The sequence below is a fragment of the Panthera pardus genome, unplaced genomic scaffold (assembly GCF_024362965.1).
Source record: "Panthera pardus isolate Hobbes unplaced genomic scaffold, ASM2436296v1 HiC_scaffold_22, whole genome shotgun sequence".
NCBI lineage: Eukaryota > Metazoa > Chordata > Mammalia > Carnivora > Felidae > Panthera > Panthera pardus.
In genome coordinates this window covers 21,182,073-21,208,022 of record NW_026526788.1, presented here as the reverse complement: position 1 = coordinate 21,208,022, position 25,950 = coordinate 21,182,073, and the positions used below count along the sequence as shown (strand labels likewise).

At 41.1% G+C, this 25,950-nt stretch overlaps 1 protein-coding gene across 1 annotated transcript in view; it reads left to right on the top strand.

The window, feature by feature from the left end:
• Window positions 1-25,950, top strand: part of CCDC6 (coiled-coil domain containing 6) — a 107,915-nt gene that overhangs the window by 67,045 nt on the left and 14,920 nt on the right. The window contains exons 3-7 of the mRNA XM_019444228.2: window positions 583-711; window positions 15,228-15,331; window positions 17,163-17,323; window positions 22,726-22,882; window positions 24,205-24,305. Of these exons, the coding sequence (XP_019299773.1) occupies window positions 583-711; window positions 15,228-15,331; window positions 17,163-17,323; window positions 22,726-22,882; window positions 24,205-24,305 (652 nt within the window). The remainder of the gene's footprint in view (window positions 1-582; window positions 712-15,227; window positions 15,332-17,162; window positions 17,324-22,725; window positions 22,883-24,204; window positions 24,306-25,950) is intronic.

Sequence of the window (25,950 nt, the reverse complement as noted above, 5' to 3'; positions counted from 1 at the left end):
GAATAATTTACTAAATATGTTTTGTGATTGTGACATCTCTTCCTTCTTTACACACATATAAATCTGAGTAAACTAATTCATTTAATTAAAACTGACTGTAAAATTTCTATTTTTAATATAATTTTTATGGTATATAGTTTGAAAAGTACTGAAGGGTGTGTGTGTGTGTGTGTGTTTGAATAGGGATATTTTTTGAAAACGTTAGTTTTATATTTGAAGTTTCCATCCTTACCTCATCCCTAGCTTCCCAATTCCTCTCTACAGAGGCAACAACTTCTATGTTTTTAAAAACTAAACAATCTGTATTTAATCATGGTTTGATGCTCAGGTGTATTTGCCCTGTCACTTGTGGCCTTTTGGCTCAGGCCAGGAGCTTATGTACGTGGACTCTAACTTGTGGTTGTGAATTAGAGGACCCTCGGAGCAGGTTACACACTAGGTGTGCACTTGGGTGTCAGCAGAAATGAGGATTGTAGCTTCTGTGATGATACTTCTTACTCGGTGTAATCAGCTTATGGAGCCGGTGTTTCCGTGGCTTTTGAGTGTCTCAATTCCCATGTCTGTGATTTTTCCATTTTCCAGTTGCAGCATGAGAAAGCCGAACTAGAACAGCATCTCGAACAAGAGCAGGAATTCCAGGTCAACAAACTGATGAAGAAAATTAAAAAACTGGAGAATGATACCATTTCGAAGCAGCTTACATTAGAGCAGGTAAGAATCTATAGTTTTCTCAATACACTTTTTTCCTCATATTATTCTCCCTCACCTTATTCTTTTTGGCCTCAGATACCCTGGGGCATGTGAGTGAAAAATATTTTTCAGCTGTTTCTTCCCACAGTGGAGACTTCATTTTTGTAGTAAGATTGACAAGTCTGTGGAGCACCTGCTCTCTCTGTCTCACACTTTCTCTTTTTTTAACTGCAATTAATAAAGTTTCTGGAGATATACTGTGATGTACTGGCTTACAGGTAGGAAATGTTAGGTTCCTTTTACAAAGGGGGAACAATGTGTTTTTAACCACAGGATAGATTGTGTGAAAGTTCCTGAGACAGTGTTGCTGTGGAACTAAAACTTTTTTTTCAGGGATTCTTGAGAAGAGGCAATTAGCATTTTTCTTCTTTGAATTATTAGCAATATGATATGAACACTATCTTTTCCCAATGTGATTTGTTGGTACAGATATGGAGGCATAGATTTGGTTGCTTATCCTGACTCAGCCTCTCATTAGTTGTATGACCTTGCATTACCTTCTCTGGGCCCAGCTTTTCCATTTGTAAACAGAGAAGGGCAAACTAAAATCAGGAATGGCGAGCTTAACCAGGTACAAAAGGTGGCAAGTCATAGTGTACAATCCCTTTGTCCACTGCCCTCCGCACATGTTGGTGTTTGAGCCGGGTCCTCGCCTTGGGAGTCCAGACTGGGTCTTGTGCTCCTTCAACACACAGAACTGTGGGCAGCCATTGTCAGCCCATCTGCGTTAGTATGTTGACAAAAGTACCTGTTATCCCTAGTCTAGATGCTCCCTAATGCTTTTGCCCCAATCGAATGTCCTGAAATTTTACTTTCCCTAAGCTAATTATAAGAAGCTGACCATACTGTACAGCGATGTGGTTTCCATGTAAAATTCAGTGTATTGACGAAGGTCTTTTAGCTCTTTGTAATTTCAATCCTGATTGTCAGTTTGACGGTTTGGCTAAGCCTTTCATGCAAAGTTGTCTGATTTATCCCGACTTTAGGGTCTTTCTCTGTATTTTAGTTCATGCTGACTGATTGTGAAATCTACCCAGGGCCGTTCTAGTTCCATTATTTTACCTGAGAACGAAATGGTGATGGGAATGTCAGGTTTGGGAAGAAGTCCAGGTTGGCTTTAAACCCATCTAACTGACTTTTGTTTTCTGTGTTATTCTTGTATCTCCCTATATCAAAAGAAAGGGATGTCACTGGGTTTTCTAAGATTGTGAATAATGGTCCTAAAAACATTTTTCTATCCCTTCCAGGTAAAAGAAAAAAAAGGTCTATTTTCAAAGGTTGGCTATTTGATATACATCCAGAGTAATCTATATTTACCATTCATCTTTGGAATTCAGATGCAGTATCTAAATTTGGAAAAATCCACATGCTGTTGGAAAACATTTTGTTCCAGAGTTCACCTGTTTAATTCCTAGGATAGGGGACAACCAGTTCCGTTCAAGTTAAAGCTTTGAAGATTCTTGTTGAAGGTCTCTGACACACCAAATACTTGTTACTGATACTTGTTCATCAAGAGCTGACCAAGTAAAATTCTCAGTGCTTTGTATTGTGAGAACTTCATTTGGTCACAGCGTTCATGGTGATGGCTGAGTGTAATGGCTTCTTTCTTGTATTTGCAGAAGTTCTTAAGGAGTCTGTGGGACAGGGGCTGTGATCCAGGGTTTAGTGTGGCCACAAGGTGGAGGTAGTGGTCTGGCATCAGAGAGAGGACAGTTTGGTCTTCTAGTCTATGGGAGAGAGAGAACGAGTTGTTGTACTGTCTAAAGGCTCCAGCGACTTTCATAATGGAAACCCTTTAAAATGATTCCAAGGCATACATTCTTGCCAGGTTAATGACTTAATACACATTTAGGGTTATTTCAGACCTCAACAATTAAGAAATGGATTTCCACAATGGAATATATGCATTGTAAAGCCCTATCCTGAAAATAAGCCTCAGATCTGGGATGTAAAGTTTCTATTTAACATCTTTAAGTGTTTACTTATTTTTGAGAGAGAGTGCGTACATGCGTGCACACGAGTGGGAAGGGGCAGGGAGAGAGGGAGACACAGAATCAGAAGCAGGCTCCAGGCTCTGAGCTTTCAGCACAGAGCCCCACACGGGGTTCAAACCCACAAAGGATGAGATCATGACCTGAGCCATAGTCGGACACTTAACCGATGGAGCCACCCAGGGGCCCCTCAAGGTCCTGTTTTAATTAAGATGAGAAACTGCCCCCACCCCGACCCCTGCTTTGTTTTAGTATGTCCAGGATGATTAAATGTTGGGGATCTTTGGTGTATTTTGTTTAGCTACAAATAATTTTAGTCAATGCTTAGGCGGGAGCAGTTTTTTCCCCTCCAGTAGAAATAAATCTCTGTTTCTATGAATGTGATCTGATCCTCTCTTAGGATTATCATCCATATGATATACTATATGTCACAGTCTCTGTTATAGAATATATTCTGTATCATAGGTTATCAGAAGAGCAAAGGCATGTACTATATTATGTATTATATAGATTTATATGTAGTACATGGCTTTGCTCTTCTGACAATAAACATAGTTTTTAAACTGTAAGCTATTTGAAGGCAATTATCCCATGTGTCTTATGGTATACCACTGCTTTGCTGGAAGAGTTTAAGTGTAGATTTGGCCAGGTAACTGTCATTTGTGTTTTGGAAGGAGGTACAGTATAGTGTTCAGGGCCTGGATACTGGATTCAAGAGGAACTGGATGTGAACCTGGTTCTTCTGCTTAATATCTTAGTTCACTTTTCGGGGGTGGGTAGTAGTGGTGGTAGTGGCTTTATTGAGATATGATTCACATACCATAAAAATCATCCATTTAAAATGTACAACTCATTGGCTTTTAGTATATTCAGAGTTGTGTAGCCAAAACCACAAACAATTTTAGAGCATTTTCATTACCTCAGAAAGAAACCCTGTACCCTTCAGCTGTCACTCTGAATTTCCCATTCCCTTTAAGCAGCCACTACTCTGTATTTGCTCATGCTGGATACTCAATAAAAATGAAATCATATATAGTATGTCATCTTTTGTGAGTGGCTTCTTTCATTTAATAAAAGGCTTGTATCCATGTTATAGCATGTATCGGTACTTGACTCCTTTTCCTGATTGAATAATGTTTCACTGTGTGGATATATCCTATTTTGTGTATGTGTTCATCATTTGATGGACATTTTGGGTTGTTTCCATCTTTTGGTTATTAGGAATAATGCGGCTGTGAACATTCACGTACAGTTTTTCATGTGGATATATGTTTTCATTTTTCTTGGGCATATACCTAGGAGTGGACTTGCTGGATTACATGGTAACTCCATGTTTACCTTTTGGGGAGAGTGCTAGACTGTTTTTCAAAGTGGCTGTGCCATATTGATTATAGCATCCTGGTAAATGTGAACTGGTATCTCATTGTGGTTTTGTATTTCCCTGGTGACTAATGATTTTGAGAATCTTTTCATGTGCTAATTGGCTATTTTTTATATCTTTGAGAAAAATGCCCATTCAGGATCATTTTATTATTGAATTCTAAGAGTTCCTTATATATTCTAGGTACAATTCCCTTATCACATATATCATTTGCAACTCACATGCCAGGGGACCCTCACTGTAGACTAGGATTAGTCTGGTCAACATGACTTTAGTCTTCTATGTTTTGTTTCGTTTTGTTTTTTTAACTGGTGGTCACTGCCTGCAAACCCTTATTTGAGAATTTTTGTTTAAACATGGTCATTGTTTGTCTCTTATTTGGAATTCACATTTTCTTAGGAGACAGTAAGAATATCTAGAACTTGGAATATTCTTTTAGTGTCAAGATATCTTAATCTTGAATATTTTCTGCCAACCAGGAAGAGTTTTTATTATTTCTCTGGAGAAAGATAACTAGCATCAAAAGGTAGTCCACATTAGCCTATTTAGTAAGTGAAGTTCAACTCAGCAGCTCTGGAGGGCCCTCTGTGCACTTGGCATGGAAAACTATGGGAAAGAAGAAAATAGTGGCCATAAGCAGGTGCACTAGATACTTAATCATTGTTAGGTAGTACAACAGAAAAAAGTGGAATAAGTTAATGGAGAATTAGTCCCATAATTCAGCTAACATTTACATCGTGAACAGGATTGCCTGCCAGGTACCAGATGCCTTACTCTTTTTCTTTTCTCTAGCTGGCATAGTGAGTATAGTTTTCTCTGTTACTTCTGGAATTTGGTCCATCATCTTTTATCTGAGCTATATCCTGTTCCCAAAGCAAAGACACTGTTTGTCTAAAACTGTATTCAGAATTTCATTCATTAGGATCCATTTTTTTAATCTATCTGTATTAAAGTTTATTTAAGTCATGTCTTCAACCGGTATGGGGCTCGAACTCACGACCTTGAGATGAAGAATTGCTTGCTCTTCTGACTGAGCCAGCCAGGCACCCCTCATTAGCATCATGTAGTTCTTAGGGAAACTCTCACCTTGGTTCAAATCTTCCTTCCATCTGAATAAACTGTATGCCTTCAGGCAAGCAATTGAGCTCTTTTGTGAAATAGACATTAGTACCTAATTCCTAGGTGTGTTGAGGGGATTAATGTTGCATCCTGCCCTTCCTCACACTACATGCATATTGAAGTTCTTCATTCCTCCACTCAGAATCCTTCCAGTGTGGACTGCACAGCAAGAGATAAGTTAACATGGCGACCCAGTACACTGATGTTTTTGTACCCGTATATATGACTGGGACAAGTTCCATAAGACAACATTTCTTTTGATTCTCTATTGAATTCCATTTCATTTTTAGCAAAATGTAGGTCACAGTGGACTAATTTCACAATCCAATAATGGTTCATGATCTGCAGTTTGAAAATCATGTTCTGCTGTGTGCCATGCTTTCTTGCCCCCACATCTCCATGGATCTGTTTCCTCTGCCTGGACCGCTTTTCTCCCTCGACTGCCCCATTGTCCTTCATCTTACCTGACTTTCCTCCTCCAGGCAGTTAGGGGCGTTTGCTGTAAAAGTATTTACATAATGATCACTATTTCTCTTGTAATACTTGGTACACAAACAGCAACTAGCAAACAATTATACGAAGTGTTTCTTCCCTATAAGTTTTCTAATAAATTGAAGGAGGGAAAGCACAATGTTGACCTCACCACCGTATCCTGGTGACTCACATCTATTAAGCTCTCCAAAAATGGTAGCTGCTGCTGTTAATAATGAAAGTTTCCATCTAATTACTATGGTACTTTACCCTACCCATTTTCCAGCAAAATGAGAATGCATATTATTTGAGCCACAAATGTCTCACCACCTTCCTTGACCTTGTCTCCTCAGTTTATGAGTCAGAATGTGCTCAAGTGTCATTTGTGACCCAGCCCCTTTGGCTTTCTTTTGTGCCCATGCTATAGTTAGTGCATTTGTATGGTACATATCCTGTATTAATTCAGCACATCTTTGTTATGTGCCTGCTCTCTGCACAAACTCTGCTAACAAAGATGATGTTAGGTCCCAGCCTCATGCAGTCTGATCTCCTGTTCCAGGAAGGCCAGTGAAGAGGGATGCTGTATGCATGGCTGTGGTGGAGGGGAGCAGTGAGGCCTCTGTGGTGGCCCCAACCCCCTTTCCCCTACAACCACGGGAGACACCCCAAAGCTCCTTGGCACCGGGTTTAATTATTTGTTAATGGACACACGTGGTTGGATAGATCTAAATCCAGCCTTGTTGCGGAGAAGGAGAGACTGAGAGGAGACAATGGGAGAGAAGACATGCAGTAAAAAGTGAGTGTCAGCACTGTTTGGAGCAGAGATACTGGAGACAGAGAAGAGAGCTCATGAAGAAGATGTGAAATTGAATCCTTCCTCTTTGCTACTGGGCAAGGAAAGAGAAGGAGTTGCATCTTTGGTGTCTTTGAGGGCATAGTTTATCTTTAGAGTCAGCATTTTGCATGAGGCAACCACGTAGCTGTAGGCCTCAGTGGTTACCTTCAGCCTGGCAGCATCAGGTGCTTACAGAGGCTTGACAAGACCCCAGCTTACAGGATCATTGCAGAGGTGACACCCACTTATCCTGGTGTCTCTCACCATCTGTAACCAGCAAATGCAGAGGCTGGGGTTTATTTATTTATTTTTTTTTTAAATTTTTTTTTTTTTTTTAACGTTTATTTATCTTTGAGACAGAGAGAGACAGAGCATGAACAGGGGAGGGGCAGAGAGAGAGGGAAACACAGAATCTGAAACAGGCTCCAGGCTCTGAGCTGTCAGCACAGAGCCCGACGCGGGGCTCGAACTCACGGACTGTGAGATCATGACCTGGAGGCTGGGGTTTAGAGTGATGCATTTCAATCCTTAGGACAAGATTTAATTTTGTTCTTTTTTTTTTTTTTTTTTTTTTTTAAGTGAAACAAGGACACATTTAGTGTATTTTAAGTTCTATTAGGAAGAAAGGAGGGGCACCTGGGTGGCTCAGTCGGTTGAGCATCTGACTCTTGATTTCAGTTCAGGTCATGATCCCAGGGTCATAGGATGGAGCCCTGCATTGGGCTCCATGCTGAATGTGGATCCAGCTTAAGATTCTCTGTCTCCCTCTCCCCTTCCCCTGCTTGAGCATGTGCGCGCGCGCTCTCTCTCTCTCTCTCTCTCTCTCGCTCTCTCTCTCTCTCTCTCTCTCAAATAAAAATTTAAAGAAAGAAAGGAAAGTTTTAGGTTTCCAACTCTTAGAATAGTTGCTCTTAGTCAAGGATACAAGATGGCCTTTCTGACTTACTTGTATACAAAATAATTCATTCAAAATACAAACCAGTTTTGCATCTTTGGTTGATCTTTTTTTAGTTGCTGTGGAGCCAAGGTATTTTTAAAATTCACAGGGAATGTGGCCCTACTGGGTTCTATTAGAATTCCATTCACATTAACTGCTGCCCTTGCAGATTCTGGCAGTGCGAGGAATCTGGGTAGTACCTGCTGATTTCTGTGTGCCGTTTTTCCCCCCAAAGAACAACCATGTTACTTGGGGTTTACTTCCATTAAAGAGATGAAATTTAGTGACCACTGCATACTTTGAAATTTGATTTCAAGTGCTAATCTCAAATTATGGAAATCATGGGAGTTTTTAATTAAATGTTTATATGAAAATAATCTTGCTCTTTCAAGAAAAATTGGAAGACACAGAAGTACACAAATGATAAAAACATTACCTGGATTACAATCCACCCCTCAAATAACTACTATTCATATTTCTTCTTCATCTTCCCCCTTTTTTTCTTTGTTCTTCTTTTAAAAAAAACTGTAGGGTATTACAATTTGCTACCCTGATTTTATTTTTTAATAAAACATCATAACTTGTGCCTGCACATTTATGCAAAATGCATTAGGGTACAGCCAGACGTAATCATAGTAAATCCTGAAGTTAGCTGGGTGGCAATTTGATTGTAGCAAATCCTTGAGGGTGTTTGGGTTGCTTGAGAAGCCTGGGTACAAGCATCTTACCTACTGCTTATTTGGGAAATCTGGGAAAAAGCCTCAAAGCATAACTGAAAAATTAGTGGAATTTTGTGCCTTGAAAGCAAGCAAGCTGGGGGCACTCCTCCAGTAGTCAAAGGAAGCATCAGTGGGCTCTCTTTTCAGTTGATTTGTAATCCAGAAAACAGGATGTCATGAAGCCAAGGATGTCATGAAGCCAACTGAGAGGTCCCAACTCCAGACTTGGGAAAGTAAACTCTGAGTTCTGTCAGGGACACAGATAAGGAAGTCTTTCTGCAGGATATGGGGGAAAAAATCCCTCAATTTCTTTGCTAGATCTCATTTCAATTAAGTAGAAAAACGCACTGTGTTTCATCTTGTTAGACTTTATTTTGAAGTATCAGATAACACCTGCTATGTGGATCAGTTGGTGCAAATGATGTTGCATAGTGGCAGGGAAAAAATTCGAAATGTGTTTCCTGTGTAAGGAAAGAGATACCTCCCCATGATCCAACAGTGTATTTCTGGTCATGCATGTATGTATGTAAAAACTCTCGCCAGTTAAATTGAAGTCCATTGGTATGTTACAGTAAGGGCAATAACATCCAGAGAGTACTGTACTCAGACTTTCTCGTTGCTTGTGATTTTGAGATGCATGAAATCTGTTTATGACCAGAGCAGTAATTTGGTTGATGACTTAGAAAGGGCATTTTCCTTAGCTAAACATGCATGGCTAATGAATGAATGTCTAAGTAAATCCAACATCTTTGCGTAAGGAAGTGGGATGGATGCAGTAATGACTTTTCATGGCAACTTCCATTTTGGATAAAGCATATCAAGAGAAGTTTCCCTAATGTTATTTTCTTAAGCTTATTTTAGATAATGGACTGGTGGTTGCCACTGATGTGATACTGTATCTACAACATACACTGTGTTATGACTTCTTTCCCAGGTCTTATCCACTGCAGTCTGGATGTGGCAAAAGAATGTACACCCTGTTCCATCAATGGTACTTATGTTAAAAGTCCCCTAGAATTATTTACCCACTATGCAAATTTGTATATTATCCCGGTTAAGTGATGAAAACTTAAGTCCAGAAACCATATGAATCTGAATAATTCTGTGTGTGTGTTTTTTTTTCATAAAAGGCCTTCATTTCTCAACATCACTGAATAAAAGTTTTAAACTTTAATAAAATTTATTAAACTGGTAAAATGATGAAATAATGTCATTTTTACATGTTAATATTGATGCGATATTAATATTGTCCTGAAGTTCAGTTCATCAGAAAACAAATCTAATTTTTATAGGAGAAGTCTTTGAGAAAATATATTTGGAAGCTGTAGTATAGAAGGTTGACTCTGGGTTATCTGGAAAATTCTCAGAGTATTTCAAGTAGCTGACACTTCACTATTATCCTCTGAGATTTTATTGGCTTATTCTGGATTTTGTATATATAAATTATCATCTTCAGTTAATGGATGTACTGTTAAATTGTACTGGGAACTTTCACTTTTAAGATCAGACATCTTTAAATTTCTTCTGTTACAAAAATAGTAAGTGTTCATTAAAGAATTGGGTGGGAGCAGGAAAAGGCAGGAAGAGAAATTATCACCAATATTCTGTTCACCCAAGGGGCAGCCCTAATTATCTTGCTGTATAGTTCTTTATGTTTTTTTTTAACATCTTTTTCCTTTTTTTCCTCTATCAGTATATTCCTGATGTACATAGATAGATTTTTCCCTTGTGATTTTGACTTCTTGGACTTAAAAGTGAGCAGCCTTTCTCTCCTTTTTTGTTGCTCTTCACTGACCAGCTTCCCTCGGTTCTTATTTGGCTTTGCATTACACTAGCAGTGGTGATGACCTAGAACTTGGTTTTAATTTTGAAACCAGCCTGCAGCTTGGTTAATCAGATAGGTACCTGGGGGCTCGGTGGTTTATGAACACCTGTCTTAACTCATCTGTAATAAAATCTGTAATAAAAATTGGCAGTTCGGTTTCTTAAAAAAAAAAAAAAAAAAAATTTTTTTTTTTTTCTTCAGAAGGCAAGGGTCAGATATCTTCCACCTAGGAGGAGCATTGTCAGGGCTGGGCAAAATTCCAATGATTGCCTGAACAGACACCAAGAGAGGCACTAACAGAGTGTTTTTAAGTTTTACTCCATGTCTGTCGCTTTAATTTGCGAACAAGGCTTTGCCACAGAGTAAGGACCATGATGTATTATTATACTCAACTCTTTTAATGTGAGTTGCCCCTGATCTGTTTTAATAGCCCCCTCATGAATCCTGTTCTTTCCTATGTCTATGTAAAACCTTGATTAACTCGAATGTATTGGCAAAGTAGGATGGGATGAGATCTTTTATTGGCTCTACTCCTTGTAGTAGAAACAAAAGGGTCTTATCCCATTGGGGCTGCTAGAACAACATAGACTGGCTTTGTTTCTCATTTCTCATGGTTCTGGAAGTTGGATCTGGATCCTGGTGTGATGGAGTCCCGATGAGGACCTTCTTCCAAGTTGCAGTCTGCCCACTTCCCCTTGTATCCTCATGTGGGGGAGAGCAGACAGCAGCAAGCTTCAGGGTCTCTCTTGACTTCTAGAAAGGACATGAATCCCATCATCAAGGGGGTCATGACCTCATGACATCAACTAAACCTAATCACCTCCTAAAGGCCCCACCTCCAAATACCATCACATTGGTGGTTAAGGCTTTACCATATGAATTTGGGAGGGGGGGGGGGGGACACAGACATTCAGCCATTGAAAAAATACATTTTGTTTTTTTTTTTTTACTGTAATTTAGTCATTTTCTGAATATTTACTGTTATTTTCCCAAGTGGTTCTGTTGTATCTCCAGGGTCACCACTTTGAACATCTATAATGGTATTATATAACAAATTGATTGGCAATTGGGCTAAATTATCAATAGCCTTCAGATACTACCTAACTTGGAAAGTTCGGGGGGATTGTTGTGCTAATCCATAGTACCCACTTGTTTTCTTAGGATTTATCTTTCTCTTTTAGGAAAAAAAAATCTAGTCAACTAAGAGTTTGGTTAATATAGGTCTTCGAGGACTCTGTGATTTCTTTTTTATTTTATTTATTTATTTATTTATTTAAAAAAAATTTTTTTTAATGTTTATTTATTTTTGAGACAGAGAGAGACAGAGCATGAACAAGGGAGGGTCAGAGAGAGAGGGAGACACAGAATCTGAAGCAGGCTCCAGGTTCTGAGCTGTCAGCACAGAGCCCGACGCGGGGCTCGAACTCACAGACTGTGAGATCATGACCTGAGCCGAAGTCGGCCACTTAACCGACTGAGCCACCCAGGCACCCCTGTGATTTCTTTTTTAAACATGGGGTACTCTCCTTACATTGTCACCACCTAAACTACCCTCTCCTGTATGTTGTAACAAACTGTGTGTCTGTGTTCTGTTTGTATGATAGCTCTTATTTCATGGGCATTTCCCTCTCTTTTATTATCTTGGATTAGTTGTAATGGGCTGCCTTCCAAAATTTGTTTTTTAAGCCATAGGTTTGGGGCTCAAAATATATTTTCCCATGGAAACAAGGATAATATTGTTAGACTAAAACTTTTTAATATAGATTGAACAAAGTTCACTAAGACCTTCCAAGATTCTAGGATTGAACACGATGGTTGTTAGGCCGAAGTTCTCCTGAGGCTTTTTGGCTAACCATTTCTTTCTCATACCTCTGCCTCCAGTGTCCCAGTTCTCTTTAAATCAGAAAATGCTGCAGTGAGAAAGAAGTGTGATGGTGTTTGGAGCCATCTCTCGGCCACCCCCTACCTTTTGCTTTTTTGGTAATGGGTCAGTATCTGCCCACTGAGAAGATACAGATAGGATGGGCTGTGAATTCAGATGAGCCAGCTAGATTTATTATACTCAAAGTTTATCCACTAAAGTTTCTATATTTATTTTGGGAACATAATAAGAACTCCTGGTCTGACATTAATTAACTTGCAATGGAAAGGAGAGCTACTGAAGAGAAGAAAAGAATTTGGCAGTCCATTGAACTGACTTAATTATAAAGCAGGCTTTCAAATGAGTATTATACAAATCCGTGATATCCATTGGTGCTGAGTGCTCCCAGAATCAGCAGTCAGAGTGGCCTGGGTTTGCCCGAGAATTTGATGTTGGCGATAGATGAATGGGCGCCTGTTGTACGAACACTGAATGTAAAAAGCCCTCAGGTATTACTAGGAAGGAGTTGGGGAGAGGATGACAGTTAGAGACCAGCATAAGGAAAGCAGTGTGTCACTGTGCCGATGTTTCCATTCAGGCAAGACTCTCTGACTTCCTACTCTGTAAACTCAACATACACTGTCAGTTTTGAGGACTGTCTGGTATCAGGACAGTGCAAGCATGGAAAAATCTACTTCTGTCTGAATCGGCAGAGCTGGTGTGTATGCTCTGGCTCCAGATGTATAGGTTGTGGAATTAGACAAGAGGTGGAAGGGCAACTCTGATCCAGAACTTAAGAGAGTATTAATCATAATCATAATTAATCATGATAATATCATTTCCTCTAACTTCTTTGCCCTTTAGTGTCAGAGCTCCTCAGCAATGCAGAAAAGTTGAGATTTTTAATTTTTTAAAAGCATTCATTCATTCGTAATTCATTTATTGAAAAGTTGAGATTTTTTTAAAACTGAAAAAACCCTGAAAGACCCTACCCTTTCTAAGGCTTAAAGATAATGTGGACTCCTACAGCACTGCCCGCCTGTGTAATGAAACCCCTGCGTCTGAGCCGTTGAGCTGCGGCCTCCTGTGTCGTCTGCTTCGTGGAAGTAAGTTCATAGAGCATTGGTACAGCAAACCCAGCTTTCACAGGAAGCCTTGGTTCACTGAAGGCAGTAAATTGATAACTTGTAGCTCAACCAGTAGGTGCTGAAAAGAACCTGAGACTCACGTACCTTTTCTGCTTGTTTCTCCCGCTCTCTTACCTGTGTCGGCCTCGTGTCAGACTCCTAAACTACCCTCTGCTCTGCTGCTCCCAAGAATTGTTGGCTCGCAAATCAGAATAACTTACCCTAAATCTTACTTTCCCTTCAGGATCCCCGTAGTTGAGGGTTGGACAGGACCCAGTTCTTTTGGCCACCGTGGTAACTGCTCCCACTCCTATCCTGGTGATATCGCTTTGCCAGAGTCACACGATCTCCCAGGGCAGTGGTCCCTTGGCGCTGAAATGAAAGGATGGCCTTAGATGGTTCTCTTGCTCCCCCCATCTCTAAGGGTCTGGAGCTGAACTGGCTCAGACTGAAGACAGCTGCCATCTTAAGCCTCACAGAGAATGATAGTGGCTAGTCCTGGAGGGAACCACACAGGTCAGGTAGGCCAGGCTTCTCATTTAGTGGATAAGGATCTGCTCACAGCCACATGCTTAGTAAGTTGTACACGAGTAGAGACAGCTTTGTCTTGATTTTGCTTTTCAGAGTTATTGATTAGCATTATGCATGATTACTCTAAAATTAAAAGCAATTTGGTATAAGTTTACTAGGCATCCCTATGGTAAAACAATTCCTAGCTTGAAATTTTCCTTGCTTGCCAAGTACTCTCTATAATGCTTTTAGTTAAACATGGGAACAGGATCCTTACAGGGTAAATGCCTTGGAATTTTGTTTCTTTAAAAAAATGGCTGTAAATTGTACTTCAAAGCTTGGCTAAACATGTGGTCAGTGCAGAGAATCACGCAGTTTAATAGGTGTTCCATGAGCTGCTCCAGGGTTTCTCCCGGTTGCTGCAGGTTGAAAGTATCTGACATTCCGAAGAGCATTTGTGCATTCGCGTGCTCCCAGCTTCACTGCACAGAATGCTTCTGACTTGTTCTGAGTCCCCACCACCCTCCCCACCCCCATGCAGGGAAGGTATTTCTAAGCTGTATTTTCATTTGACCATGTGATCTTGGTTTATTCACTGTTAATAAGATCTGCTCTGGTTGCTTTAAAAGCCTACGGTTTATACATGGTACTGGTCTCATTTTACTGTGTACACAGGGACCTCTGATCAGTGAGGAGTCTCTGTGACCTGCTAAGGACATCTTTGCAGCTGTGCAATCAGAAATAATTTGTTGACTCGGTGATTGAAAAAGTGAATTGCTACTGGTTGAAGAGACAGCACAGGGGCAGTACCATAGCCATTCTCTCTTAAAAAAAAAAAATCTGTTACAATTATTTAATATCTCAAACATGTAGAGAAGTGTAAGAATGATATAACACATTCCCTCTACTGTGGCTGTGGAATTTAGCATTGCACTCTCTATCCCTCTTGCCAGCCTTGTTTTTCTTCATCTCTCTTTTGCTCTCCACCAAAGTATATAACTTATTTCACTTACTATCTATGCCCCCACTAAAATGTAAGTGTCATGAAGGGCAGAAAATTCTGATTTTTTGGTTCCCTGCCAGTGGCCTTGTTCACAGTATTCACATATTGTCCAGTATTGATTGATTAAATGAATTTTTCCATGTTTGCTTCTTTTCATGGAGTAGAGTGATTTGGGGGTTTCCTTTGCAGCTGCATACTTTCCCCCAAATCAGATCTTTCTCTTCCCTACCTCCTCAGAAGTTACTAGTATTGTGCATCCTTTAATCAGTATGTAGAATTGTCTTGAGGTGTTTGAGTTCTTTATATACATGGTAATATAACCTTTCTGGTTTAACATTGAGCTACATGCAGAACCTGGGGGGGGACAGACCCAGATAAATCCTGGTGTGAGTGGTAAGCACAGCTCCCCCAGACCCTCTTTAAAGAAGATTTTCGTGTGTCTTGACTAAATGCTGAAACAAGCAGTGTGATTCATGTACCAGAGGGCAATGAAGCATTCACATCAAAGAGTGAACCTGTCTCAGTTTTCCCAGTTGAAATTTAAGAACTAGATGCGCTTAATGTGTCTGTGCCAGGAAACTGGCCATTTCTTTGCAGATTTCTCCAAGCGAGGGAGTCCTAATGGTCCAATCAAAAAACCTCATTAACAAGGTTTAAATGGCCTACTATTCTCAGTAAAACTTTTTCCCTTCCTTTAGTTGAGACGAGAGAAGATCGACCTTGAAAATACTTTGGAACAAGAACAAGAAGCACTAGTTAATCGTCTCTGGAAAAGGATGGACAAACTTGAAGCGGAAAAGCGGTTTGTTTAGTCTTGCTGTTCAGTACGGTGTGTGTGCATGTCTGGGGTGCTGAGCTGGGTGTGACAAGGATAACAGAAGGGGCATTGTGATGCCCTGGGTGATGCACTCATTCATTAATTTGCCAAACCAAAAAAGTGTTGACAGCTTTCTGAACTCTTCTCATGCTGGTCACCTCTTTATATTTCTCTCTTATCGTCCCAGTAAAATTTCCTTTCATTTGGGGTTAAAGGTTATGAAGAGATTAGCTAAGGTGCTATTTTTCACCTTTAAATTGTTTGAAAGATGGTTGCAATTTCAACTTTTTACCTTGTTGAACTGGTTCCCCCAGTTTTCTAAAGTGGTTAGGATGTATATTGTGTACAGTTAATGATTACACATCTCTAGAATGTATTTCATGAGGAAGGCTGAGATTTTAACAGGAAAATTATCGATTTTAAAACTTACTGTGAAAAACTTGATGTAGTTAAGGTTAGGAATTGTGCTAAAAGTAGGTACATGGATGTGAAATGTCATTCAACAGCAAATGTTTCTTGAACCGCTTTATGCAAAACACTGTCAGGCCCTAATTTCTAAGTACTATGTACTTTGCGGGGGTGATGGAGCAGGGCTTGAAGAATGGCAGGGAGGTTCTGTATGTGGGATGTGTTCATGGGTATGGAAAGGGAGTTTTTTAAAAATGTTCATTAAGCTACTTCACTAGGATCTTTTGTTTGCTAACCAGAGTCCTTTTGCCGTAACTATTTGGTCTGCATGAACATCCATAAGTTATTTTGAGTTCATCTCTAAATTTGCAAAATATAGTCCTGTCTTTAAGTGAAAAATAGAGCTCTATCCCTGGGGGAAATATTCAAGCTGTAGGTGAATTGGCTGTTTTGCATTATTGTAGTGGTACTAATAAATTGAATTATTAAAAGTTACTTAATATAATAAATGCAGGGATCATTACAGTATTTAACATACCAGTTTTCTCAACAAGGGCAGGCCTGAAGGTGATTCACAGTTTGCATTTGGGCAAATTTAAAGGTGAAAAGTTAAAAACCAAACCAAAACCCTAGCAGCTTATAAAAGGGGACTTGGAGGTCCATTGTCAGTCTGCCTTCCTTTGCAGAATGCAGCTGGAGGTTTTGTATAGATAAGTACCAGAGTATTGTGTTAAGTAATATGAAATTATCATCTGTAGGTCAAAAGTTGTTGAATATTCACATTCCATGTGCTTCAAACTAATGATAATTGGTAGAGAAGGTGGGACCACCAATTATTAACCCAGTGATTTTGGTTTTATTTTGTTCTTTATCTTTTTGCCTCTGCTATGGCCAAAAGCAAAGGGCCTTCAGCCCAGTTTGTCATGCCGTTAGGATTGGTTTTTCAGGAGGGAATTTTATAAGTGGAGTCTATGTGAAGCCACCTTCCAAGGGGGTTCATAATATGGAGATTGTAAGTTTCACCAGCACTGAGTGAAATTTCTTTAGTCAACCATACAAATCAATATGATGAATGTTTAGGTAGCAGATAATTCTGAGTGCCTACTGTATGCCAGGCATAATAAGCAGACGCAGACATTGCAGACTTTCTCGCTAATGCTTAATTATCAGTGGTCCCTGAAAAGAAAAAAAAGGGTGGATCCTACAGCCCTGCCCTTTGACCTTGACTGGATCCTACTAGGTAAGGGAGCTCAGAAGTAGATATAAAATGGGCAGAGGAGTTTGGCAACCCTGTGAATTCCGGTGATTTACAGGAGTTTGCTATTAAAACAAACCCTCCAGCTAGTAGGTTGTTTTGTCTTTTAAGGCAACCTGTTTTTCATTGTTGGAATTTTTCTTTTCACTGAAGAATCCTGCAGGAGAAATTAGACCAGCCGGTCTCTGCGCCCCCGTCGCCTAGAGACATCTCCATGGAGATAGACTCTCCAGAAAACATGATGCGCCACATCAGGTTTTTAAAGAATGAAGTGGAGAGGCTGAAGAAGCAGCTGAGAGCCGCTCAGTTACAGCGTATGTAGCCTCTGATTTCACTGGTCTTCTGAGTACAGAATTAATCCATTTCCCAGTTACAGGATTTTACCAGTATTTACCATTGAATTTGCATAAATCAAATCCATACTGTATTTCATTACCAGTACATGTGTCTAGAAATCTTTCTATCATCCTGGAATAGATTATTTTTGAAAGTATTATAGTGGGACAAGGCAAATAGTTTAGAATACTTCTAGAAAATCAAATAATTTGAGGAGAGTCCAGAATCAGGCACTATTATTAATCTTCTGTCCCATGTTCATCTCTAAGATTGCAGTAACAAATGTACTTTTGGGGAATTAAGGCAGAGAATATAGTATTTATTTTCCTTACTACTAAACTTTAGCATCAGATAACATCTGTTCATCATACTTGAGGAATAAATGCTTTAAAAATTTATACTGATTATTTTGGAAAAGGTCAAGATGTTGAGTTAGAAATCAAAGGAACTAGATTTCTGAACACTTGCCTAGGGCACTATGTATTTGCTTGGGCTTCTCCTGTTTATGCAGTTGGGTTGCTCATATGGGTCTGAATAGACCCTGTAGTGAAAGGTATGCAGAGAAAAGTAGCTGTCCTTCTCACCCCTGACCCCAACCACCCAGGTCTCACAATTACACAGTTTTTATTTATTTCTTCTTCCAGATAAACTTATTTTATACAAAAAGTAGCACAATGAACACACTCTTGTATTTTTCTTTTTTTTACTTACTGTATCTTGTAATTTTTTCCTTGCTAATACATAGAGATGTCTTACTCCTTTTCTAAAAGGATGCTTGGTATTTGGTTAAGTGGATATACTAGTGTCCCCGTACCCCCAGTTTCACTTCCCGTGGTGTCCATTACCTGTGGTCAACTGCAGTCCAGAGGCAGATGGTTCTCCTCCTGACTTAGCGTCAGAAGGTCAGTAGTAGCCTGATGATATGTCACATGCCTGTGTCATTCACCTCACTTCCATCTCCTCATGTAGGCATTTTATCATGTCACATCATCACAAGAAGGGTGAGTACGCACAGTAAGATATTTTGAGAGTGTCAGAGACGAAGACCTTCCCTTGCCCTTCAAGGTCCTTCTAGTCGGACTAAGAATCAAATTGACATGAGACAGATTAACAGGAGAAAATCAAATTTAATAGCATACGTACGGGAAATCTACAGGCAACATGAAGCTTATTTGGACAAAGGGAGGAGGGTTCTGAAGATACAAAGGAGAGACAGACCATCAGGAGGAAGGTGAGAGGAGATGTTTGGAAAACAAAGCCCTATTATGTAGAGAAGTTTCTTAGGTAAAGAGGAATCTCTGTTTATAGCTCTCTTTCTGGTACAAGCAGGCATTGGAGGGGAAGGTAAAGAGCTTTTCCTAAATCTGCTGGGTTTGGATTGCTTTTACTTCAAAATAATGTTCGTGCCAAAGTGGCCCATCTTGGGTGGCCTGCCCTCCCTACAAGAGAGACGGAGACAACTTCATGTAGCTATAATTGTTGTTATAATTGTTCTGTTTTGTTTTTACTTTGTTGACCTCTTACTGTGCCTAATTTAGAAATTAAACTTTATCATAGGTGTGTATATTGAGGAAAACACCTAGTATATGTAGGGTTTGGTGCCCTCCTTGGTTTCAGGCATCCACTGTGGGATCTTAGAGTACATCACCCTTGGATACCTTATACCATAATTTAGTTAACACCAGTTGTGATGCTGCAACCACAGTGGACATCTGTGTCCACACATTTGATACCTGAGCAAGAGCATCTTCAGGAGAAACTCCAGAAGTGGATTTGTTGAGTCACGTGAATGTGCATTTAAAATTTTGGTGATTCATACCTTAACATTGTCTTCTCTAAAGTTCACTGCAGATTCTAGTCCAGTAGTGCATCTGGGATGGTGACTCAGGATCATCCTTGGAACCTTTAAAAAACAATGTTCATTTCCTCTTGTTGCTGTAACAAATGACTGCAAATTTAGTAGCTAAAAACAACACAAATATATTACCTTCCAGTTCTGGAGGTCTATAGTCCAAGATATCTCTCACTGGGCTAAACTCAGGCTGTCAGCAGGGCTGGTTTCTGGTAAAAGGCTCTAGAGAGACTCTGTTTCCTTGTTTTTTTCCAGCTTCTAGAAGCTGCCTGTACTTTTGGGTCATAGTTCCTTCTTGCATTGGCATCACTTCTACCTGCATCTAGGATTGCATCTTTTCACTCCTGCTCCCCTGCCTCCTTCTTACAAGGACCCTTTGATTACCTTGGGCCCAGCCAGATAATCCACGATAAATTCCCACCCCAAGGTCCTTAACTTCGTCACAGCTACCAAGTCCCTTTTGCCATGTAAAGTGACATAATCCCAGGCTTCAGGGATTAGGATGTGGACATCTTTTGAGGGTCCATTATTCTGTCTAACCTCATACAGGATTCTGGGCTTACTCTAGGAGTAGAACCTGGTCCTCCATTTGTTTTAATACAAAGAATTCTGATGTGTACCTCGGGTTGAAAACCACTACATATATTACATGAAAACAAATCAGTTTTCAAATACTAGTTATGTTAGGATATTTTTTGAGTTTTTGGTGTGTCAGACAGATGTCTTTTAGCCCCTTTCTGAACTTCCTCCAGTGCTGTCAGTTTACAGTTCTTTCTCATGTATACTTATGCCCCAGACAAAACTTTTAGAAGAAATTGGGGAAGAATTTTTCATTCCCATAACTTTCTTCGTAGGGCACTATTTGGTCTTTGAAGAGACTGCAGATGACTACAGGAGCATCCATAAGTGCTATTTCAATTTCATGAGGGCAGAGAAAGCTGAATGGAAGAAGGGGCATGTGGCTCCCTGCTGCTCACATTTGGTCTGGATTGGTTGAGAAGATGAGTTAGTGACTTTCCTTCATCCTCCAGAGGTCAGATACCCACCCCACCTCTCTGCCATGCTGCTGGGACAGTTGGCTCCTTACGCTCCAAGGCCAGCGGTATCAAAACTTGAACCTCTCTCCCAATAGTTCTTCAGCTCTGGATAAACATGAAAATCCCCTGGGGGCTTTTCAATATCCAGTGGAGAGGCTTTATCCTCAGGATTCAGATTTGTTTGGGGTAGGATCCGGGCATCAGCATTTTCTAAAAGTGTAAACTTGAAAGGGGATGCAAAATGTACAGGCCACCTTTGGATCATATGGGAACTGCCTCTTTGGAGTCTGTCTGGAAGTCATCCTCTATTGATGCTAACTTTGTGACTAAGTGTTCCAAGATGGCTGAAAATGGGGGAAGCATCGACTGTGCCCCCTGAGTCCTGGGAACTCTGTGAGAGAGCGTGAGAGGGTGGTGACTCACTCATGGGAGTAAATCCAGTCTCTTGAAATCCAGTGTGGTGGTGTGCCAGCAGAGGGCACCCAAGGAATACCGTGGTGTCAGCCATCTGCTGCTAGCGCTGTAACACTCAGAGGTGTTGGGCCTGGTGCTTTCTCTGTCCTCTAGCTTCTGGGTTAATTGCCCAACTGCCATGAAAGTCCTCCAGCCATCACTCCTGCTGACTGATGTTCTTGTGTATAGATTATTAAGTATTCCCCTACTGATTTCCTCGGATGCTAAAGGATTGCATCTGAAAGACAGTGTTTCTTTAAATGATTGTTCTTGAAGCCTCATAAATCCTCAGTTCTCTGAAGCTTTCCTATTTATGGAAAAGAAAGGCAACTTGCTCCAACAGCCATCCCTCTTGTTCTAGAAACAATAATACTCCAAGGGGCCAATCTAGTGCTTCCTGTAGAGCTAGTGAAAAATTCTGCATGCTTGCATATTTGGGATGAAATAATTTAAATCATTTATATTAAAAGTGTACTTTGTAAATATTTTCCCAGCATGCCTTCAATTAAAGAGATTTTTGCATCTGGATTAGACAGCAGGGTTTCTGGTTATATTGAAAACAACTGAGGGATTTAGTGTTTAGTGCACATAACTGTTTAATAATTTTGGTATTTTTATTTGTATTTCTAAAATAAGGGTATTCAAGAACTTTTATATGTTCTGTAATGATGTGGTCTTAGAAATCATTGAATACTTAGCATCAAAAGTCATTATTTGCTAAAACATCAGAACTTCATAGAAGTGCTTAAAACTGAAAGTAATTTGGACTGGAGAGTTGAAGTAGGGTCACTTTGTGGGGAAGAGGTGGTCAGTGTGGCATTCCACACCTTCCTTCCTTCTTAAATTTGGAGTGGGCTAGTAATATGGAGCAATAGTTTATAGGACTGTTTCCTCAGCATGACCATGACCGCTCTGAGTTTGTAGCTATTTTTTAGAAATGAGAAATAGGTGGAGATTTTATTTTTCCCAGGATGTTCATTGGCTGAGGGAGGGAAAAAGGATGGAAGCAAGAAGATGGGTTGACCCTACATTTTGTATTAACATTATTTTGGTGACTTAGTAACAACACATTCTGTCAGATGTAAACCAGCAAAGGGCTGGGGTGGTCACGTTTTACTGTTAATTGGAATGGTGCCAGAAAGTACCCCACAGTCCTGCACAGAGTGATCTCAGAAGGGCGGGGGTTGTGAAAGCTCCAGAGAATTCAGCACAAGGACATTGTAGAGCCCCATGAAGATGTCAGTTCCACATTTCAGATTTCTGTATGGAGAATCTGATGGGCTTGGCTTGGGTCCATCTAGCCCTGAGGCTAATTGACCCTGGTCCAGGAGACGGGTACTGTAGCAGAGGCCTCGCTCTGTGGGGCAGCTCCTGAGGAACGGGAATTTGTCATAAGCAGGACTCCGTTCCTGGAGCCTACCTGCACACGGGTCTGTACCTGCAGTCTGACTCAGGCTGTGCATGAGTCAGGGAAGTAGAGTCACACACACCCGGAAAGTTAGACGTGACCTATTCATCTAAAGCTATTCACTACGTCAATTTCTATTTTTATAAAGAGAATTCTAACCTACCGCGTGTTCTAGTAGCCTGGTTCTCACTGGTGTGCTAACAGGCTGATGGGCTCCCTCTGTGTCTGGAGCTGAGGGGCAGCAGAATTGGTGCCTCCTCGAGGGGAGCCCAGGGCTGACGCAGTTTCCCTGGGTGGCCCCCTCCCCCCTCGGCTCCAGCGGCGCCCTTACTTGGCTCCAGCTCCACCATTTCCTCTTCCACAAACATCACTTTAGAAGGCAAGTAAGTGGGAGTGAAGGTACCTAACTACTCCGAGTGCCGCTTTGTATGCATGTGTTTTTCTAAATGCAAACCGTGGGTAAACTTCAACATGAAGGGGAAGCCTTAGATCCAGATCTCCCCGGGCAAGAGGGTAGGGGTGGGGAGAGCCGCTGCCTCAGCATTGCTGCTGGGCGGCCTTCACAGTACACGTGGGGGTGTGACGGCGCCTGCTCTGGCCGTGGTCTAATGGAGAGCTCTGGCCTTTCAGATTCCGAGAAGATGGCGCAGTATCTGGAGGAGGAGCGCCACATGCGGGAAGAGAACTTACGGCTGCAGAGGAAGCTGCAGAGGGAAATGGAGAGAAGGGAAGCCCTCTGTCGGCAGCTCTCTGAGAGCGAGTCCAGCCTGGAAATGGATGATGAAAGGTGTGCACGTCCTCTGAGCCTTGTGGAAAAATAAAGGAAACCAGGCCCCGAGAGGTCTCCCTTTGCATCCCGCTGGATGTGGAAGGAGATGGCTCGCGCTCGCCGCGGTGACCGCCGCATCCAAGCAGATGCTGAGGATGGGGAAGTGAAGAGCATTGGCCATTTTCCTTAATCACAGACCGAAAAAAAAAAAAAAAAAAAAAGGTCTTTTCAAAGTTACTACTTGGTAGTAGTAGTCTTAGTTGAGCAGCTATACTCTATACTGAACTAGGAATGACAATGTCACATTTGAGAGAAAGAAAATAGTTGGAAACTTGAGATGTCTCCAAGTTGTTTATTCCTTAGAGATGAAGAGGTGTTTTTTATTGCCGAGCAGGATGTAGGTGCCACCACGGTGGGCTGCCCTGGAGGGACAGGAAGAGTCAACAGTGGGTAGCTGAGAGATGCATGTGAAATTTCGGAGCCTGGTTTTCTTTAAGCCAAATAAACCAGCATGGAAGTGGCTGTGTTCATGTTCTCATAAACTGATTGACAACCAGGGCTGAGATCTTCCCTGGCATAAAGATGTCTGCACACACGGCCATTTCTTCCTTTGGCTGTATGGCCTCAGAAGGTTAGCTTACTGGGAGGTCTCCCAAGAAGAAATGTCTCCTTGTCAGCATTCTGTGCTTGTTCACAGCATAAAGGCTGACTTCCCTAACAATCACGCCTGAGTATTCTCAGGTCTGATGTGACTTCCACATCCAGGAGGAATGGCGTGGCCAAGTGTGGCTGCGGTACCTGTGCTGTGCTAGTGTCTGTTACTACATTCTAGCGTGTGACTGTTTGTTAAGCAAAGCTTGTCTTGTAAATGACTTCCAGTTCATGGGAATACCATTATCTTTAAGCTTTAATTTGATGACATAAATCTTAGAGGGCTTGTTTGGTTTTGAGTTTCAAATAATAATTTAAATGTAGCCATTAAAGCATGGATGTGTCCGTAATTCTTGGGATAGCAGAGGTAGACTTCTACATAGCTGTTGTGTGAGGAAGGAAAGCCCAGTCCTCTCTGTTGACTGGAGCAGCTCTGTTGGCAAGCCTCCACCTGGAGCTAGAACATTCCAAATTCCCTAGCCCGTACCCCTAGAGAGAGGACTTTGCCAAGCGGTGGAGCTGTGTGACCCCCAAGTCCACTTTATAGATGTCTCCTAGCTTTATACATCACTCTCTAAATACCCAGAGTTTGACCTCAAAATATGAACCCCCAACATTTTCTCATAGGAGCTCTCTTAGGAACTACTGAAGTGCAGACTGTTCTGATAATCTCCCCCCTCTCCTCTTAGGTATTTCAATGAGATGTCTGCACAAGGATTAAGACCTCGCACTGTGTCAAGCCCGATCCCTTACACACCTTCTCCAAGTTCCAGCAGGCCTATATCACCCGGTAAGTACACATCCTCAGCTACTTCTGTGACTGATATCTGGGACATCTAATAGGCATCTCCAAATATGTTCCCCTCCAGCGTATAAAAATCTTGTAAACAGAGGGAGAATGGTCCTGTGTTTTTCAGAAACAGCTAAAACAAATCACTATCAAGACTGAGTTTTAATCTGAAATTTTTAAGCATAAATTTTATTGTGCCAGCTGGTGTTTTTAGATTGTTTGTTATTGTTTAAAAAGAATTTAACTCCAAAAATTCTTTTTAAAAAGACAGTCTTAGACTGATTTTAAGTGCCTGTGGATTGACAAAGCATTGGATAGATGTTTTCTAAGATGGATCATAGCATATCTCCTGTGGGTTCTATTGTTGTACGTATGTTATCTCATTTTTATCCTCAGAATAGTTCATGTAGGCATCATTTTTCTCATGTTAAAATTGAGGAAGCAGTGATTCAGAAATTCATTGGCTATTGGTCTTAGATCCAAGGAAATGGCAAGGCAGGGTGGCTTTTATTTCCAAAGGTTGTATTCTTTTGAGCACAAGCTGCCTCCTGATAGTCCCACTGATGGGTGAGTGGGACCGGGCCCTAGTAGGCAGGCCATGCAAGAAGGAACTGGCCTTGCTTTTGGCTTTGCTTCTGCATCTGGCTTTGCTCCTCAGAAGCCTTTCCCTCAAAGGCGTGCTTGTCTTCATCTGACCCCGAAAACTCTCTCCCCGCAGGGTCTCTGGCTCAGAACCAGCACAGCGTGGGGCTCTCGGGCCAGGAGGGCAAGTAAATGATCCAGCAAGGAAGAAAGAGGAAGCCGGGGGCGGGGGTGGGTGAGTGGAGCGGAGGGAGGAAAGAAAAGGTAGCAAGCCAAAGGATTGTGTCTTGTGACTGAGGGGACGAGTCTGAGTTTCTTGTCCTTGCTGGTAAACAGATTTTAAACAGAGTTGGGGAAAAAGAGTGTGGGGGGGAGGAGTTTCACAGCGGAATAACGCGAGGTGTCTGCTTGGAAGAGTGGCACAGGAAAGGCTTTGTGGTTTTGGAAAGTAAAACAGCTACATGTTAGGTACAGCCTCACCTTGTCTGTTGCAACACTGACAAAGAGGAATGCCCTTCAGGTGGATGAGGGGAAATGCTACAGTAATGCACGTTGCCACAGACATGCTGTGAGGTTAGGATCTCAGCCCTGTGCTATACTGCTGTGACCTTTTTTTGTCTGTTTTTTAAGAGGAGAAATCAAAAGCATGTCCAGCACAAAGCATGGCAACTTTTGTCTGGTTCAGGCAGGGTAAAGAGGAGCTGTTTGCAAACCAAAAGGACTTCGTATCATAGATCAATGCATGATCATCTCCCCCTTGTTCTTGCCCAAAAGGATGTTCTGGAATCTGTTTCTCCTGTTCTCTCGTGGCCTTTAAATCTCTCCAAAAGCTCCTCTGCCTTGCTGCCTCTCAGTTTTCCCCAAATAATGCTTGGGTTTCATTACCATGATAAAAGTCTTTGCCTTCTGATTTATTGATATAAAAGGAAGGCATGCATTAGGAAGAAGCAAGATGGGGGTAGCTTTTATAGTTGATGGTGATGTTGATTCATATGAAGTATAATTTAGCCTTCTGTTTGATTTATTTAAACCTGAAGAAATCCTTAGAGACATGTATTTTCCA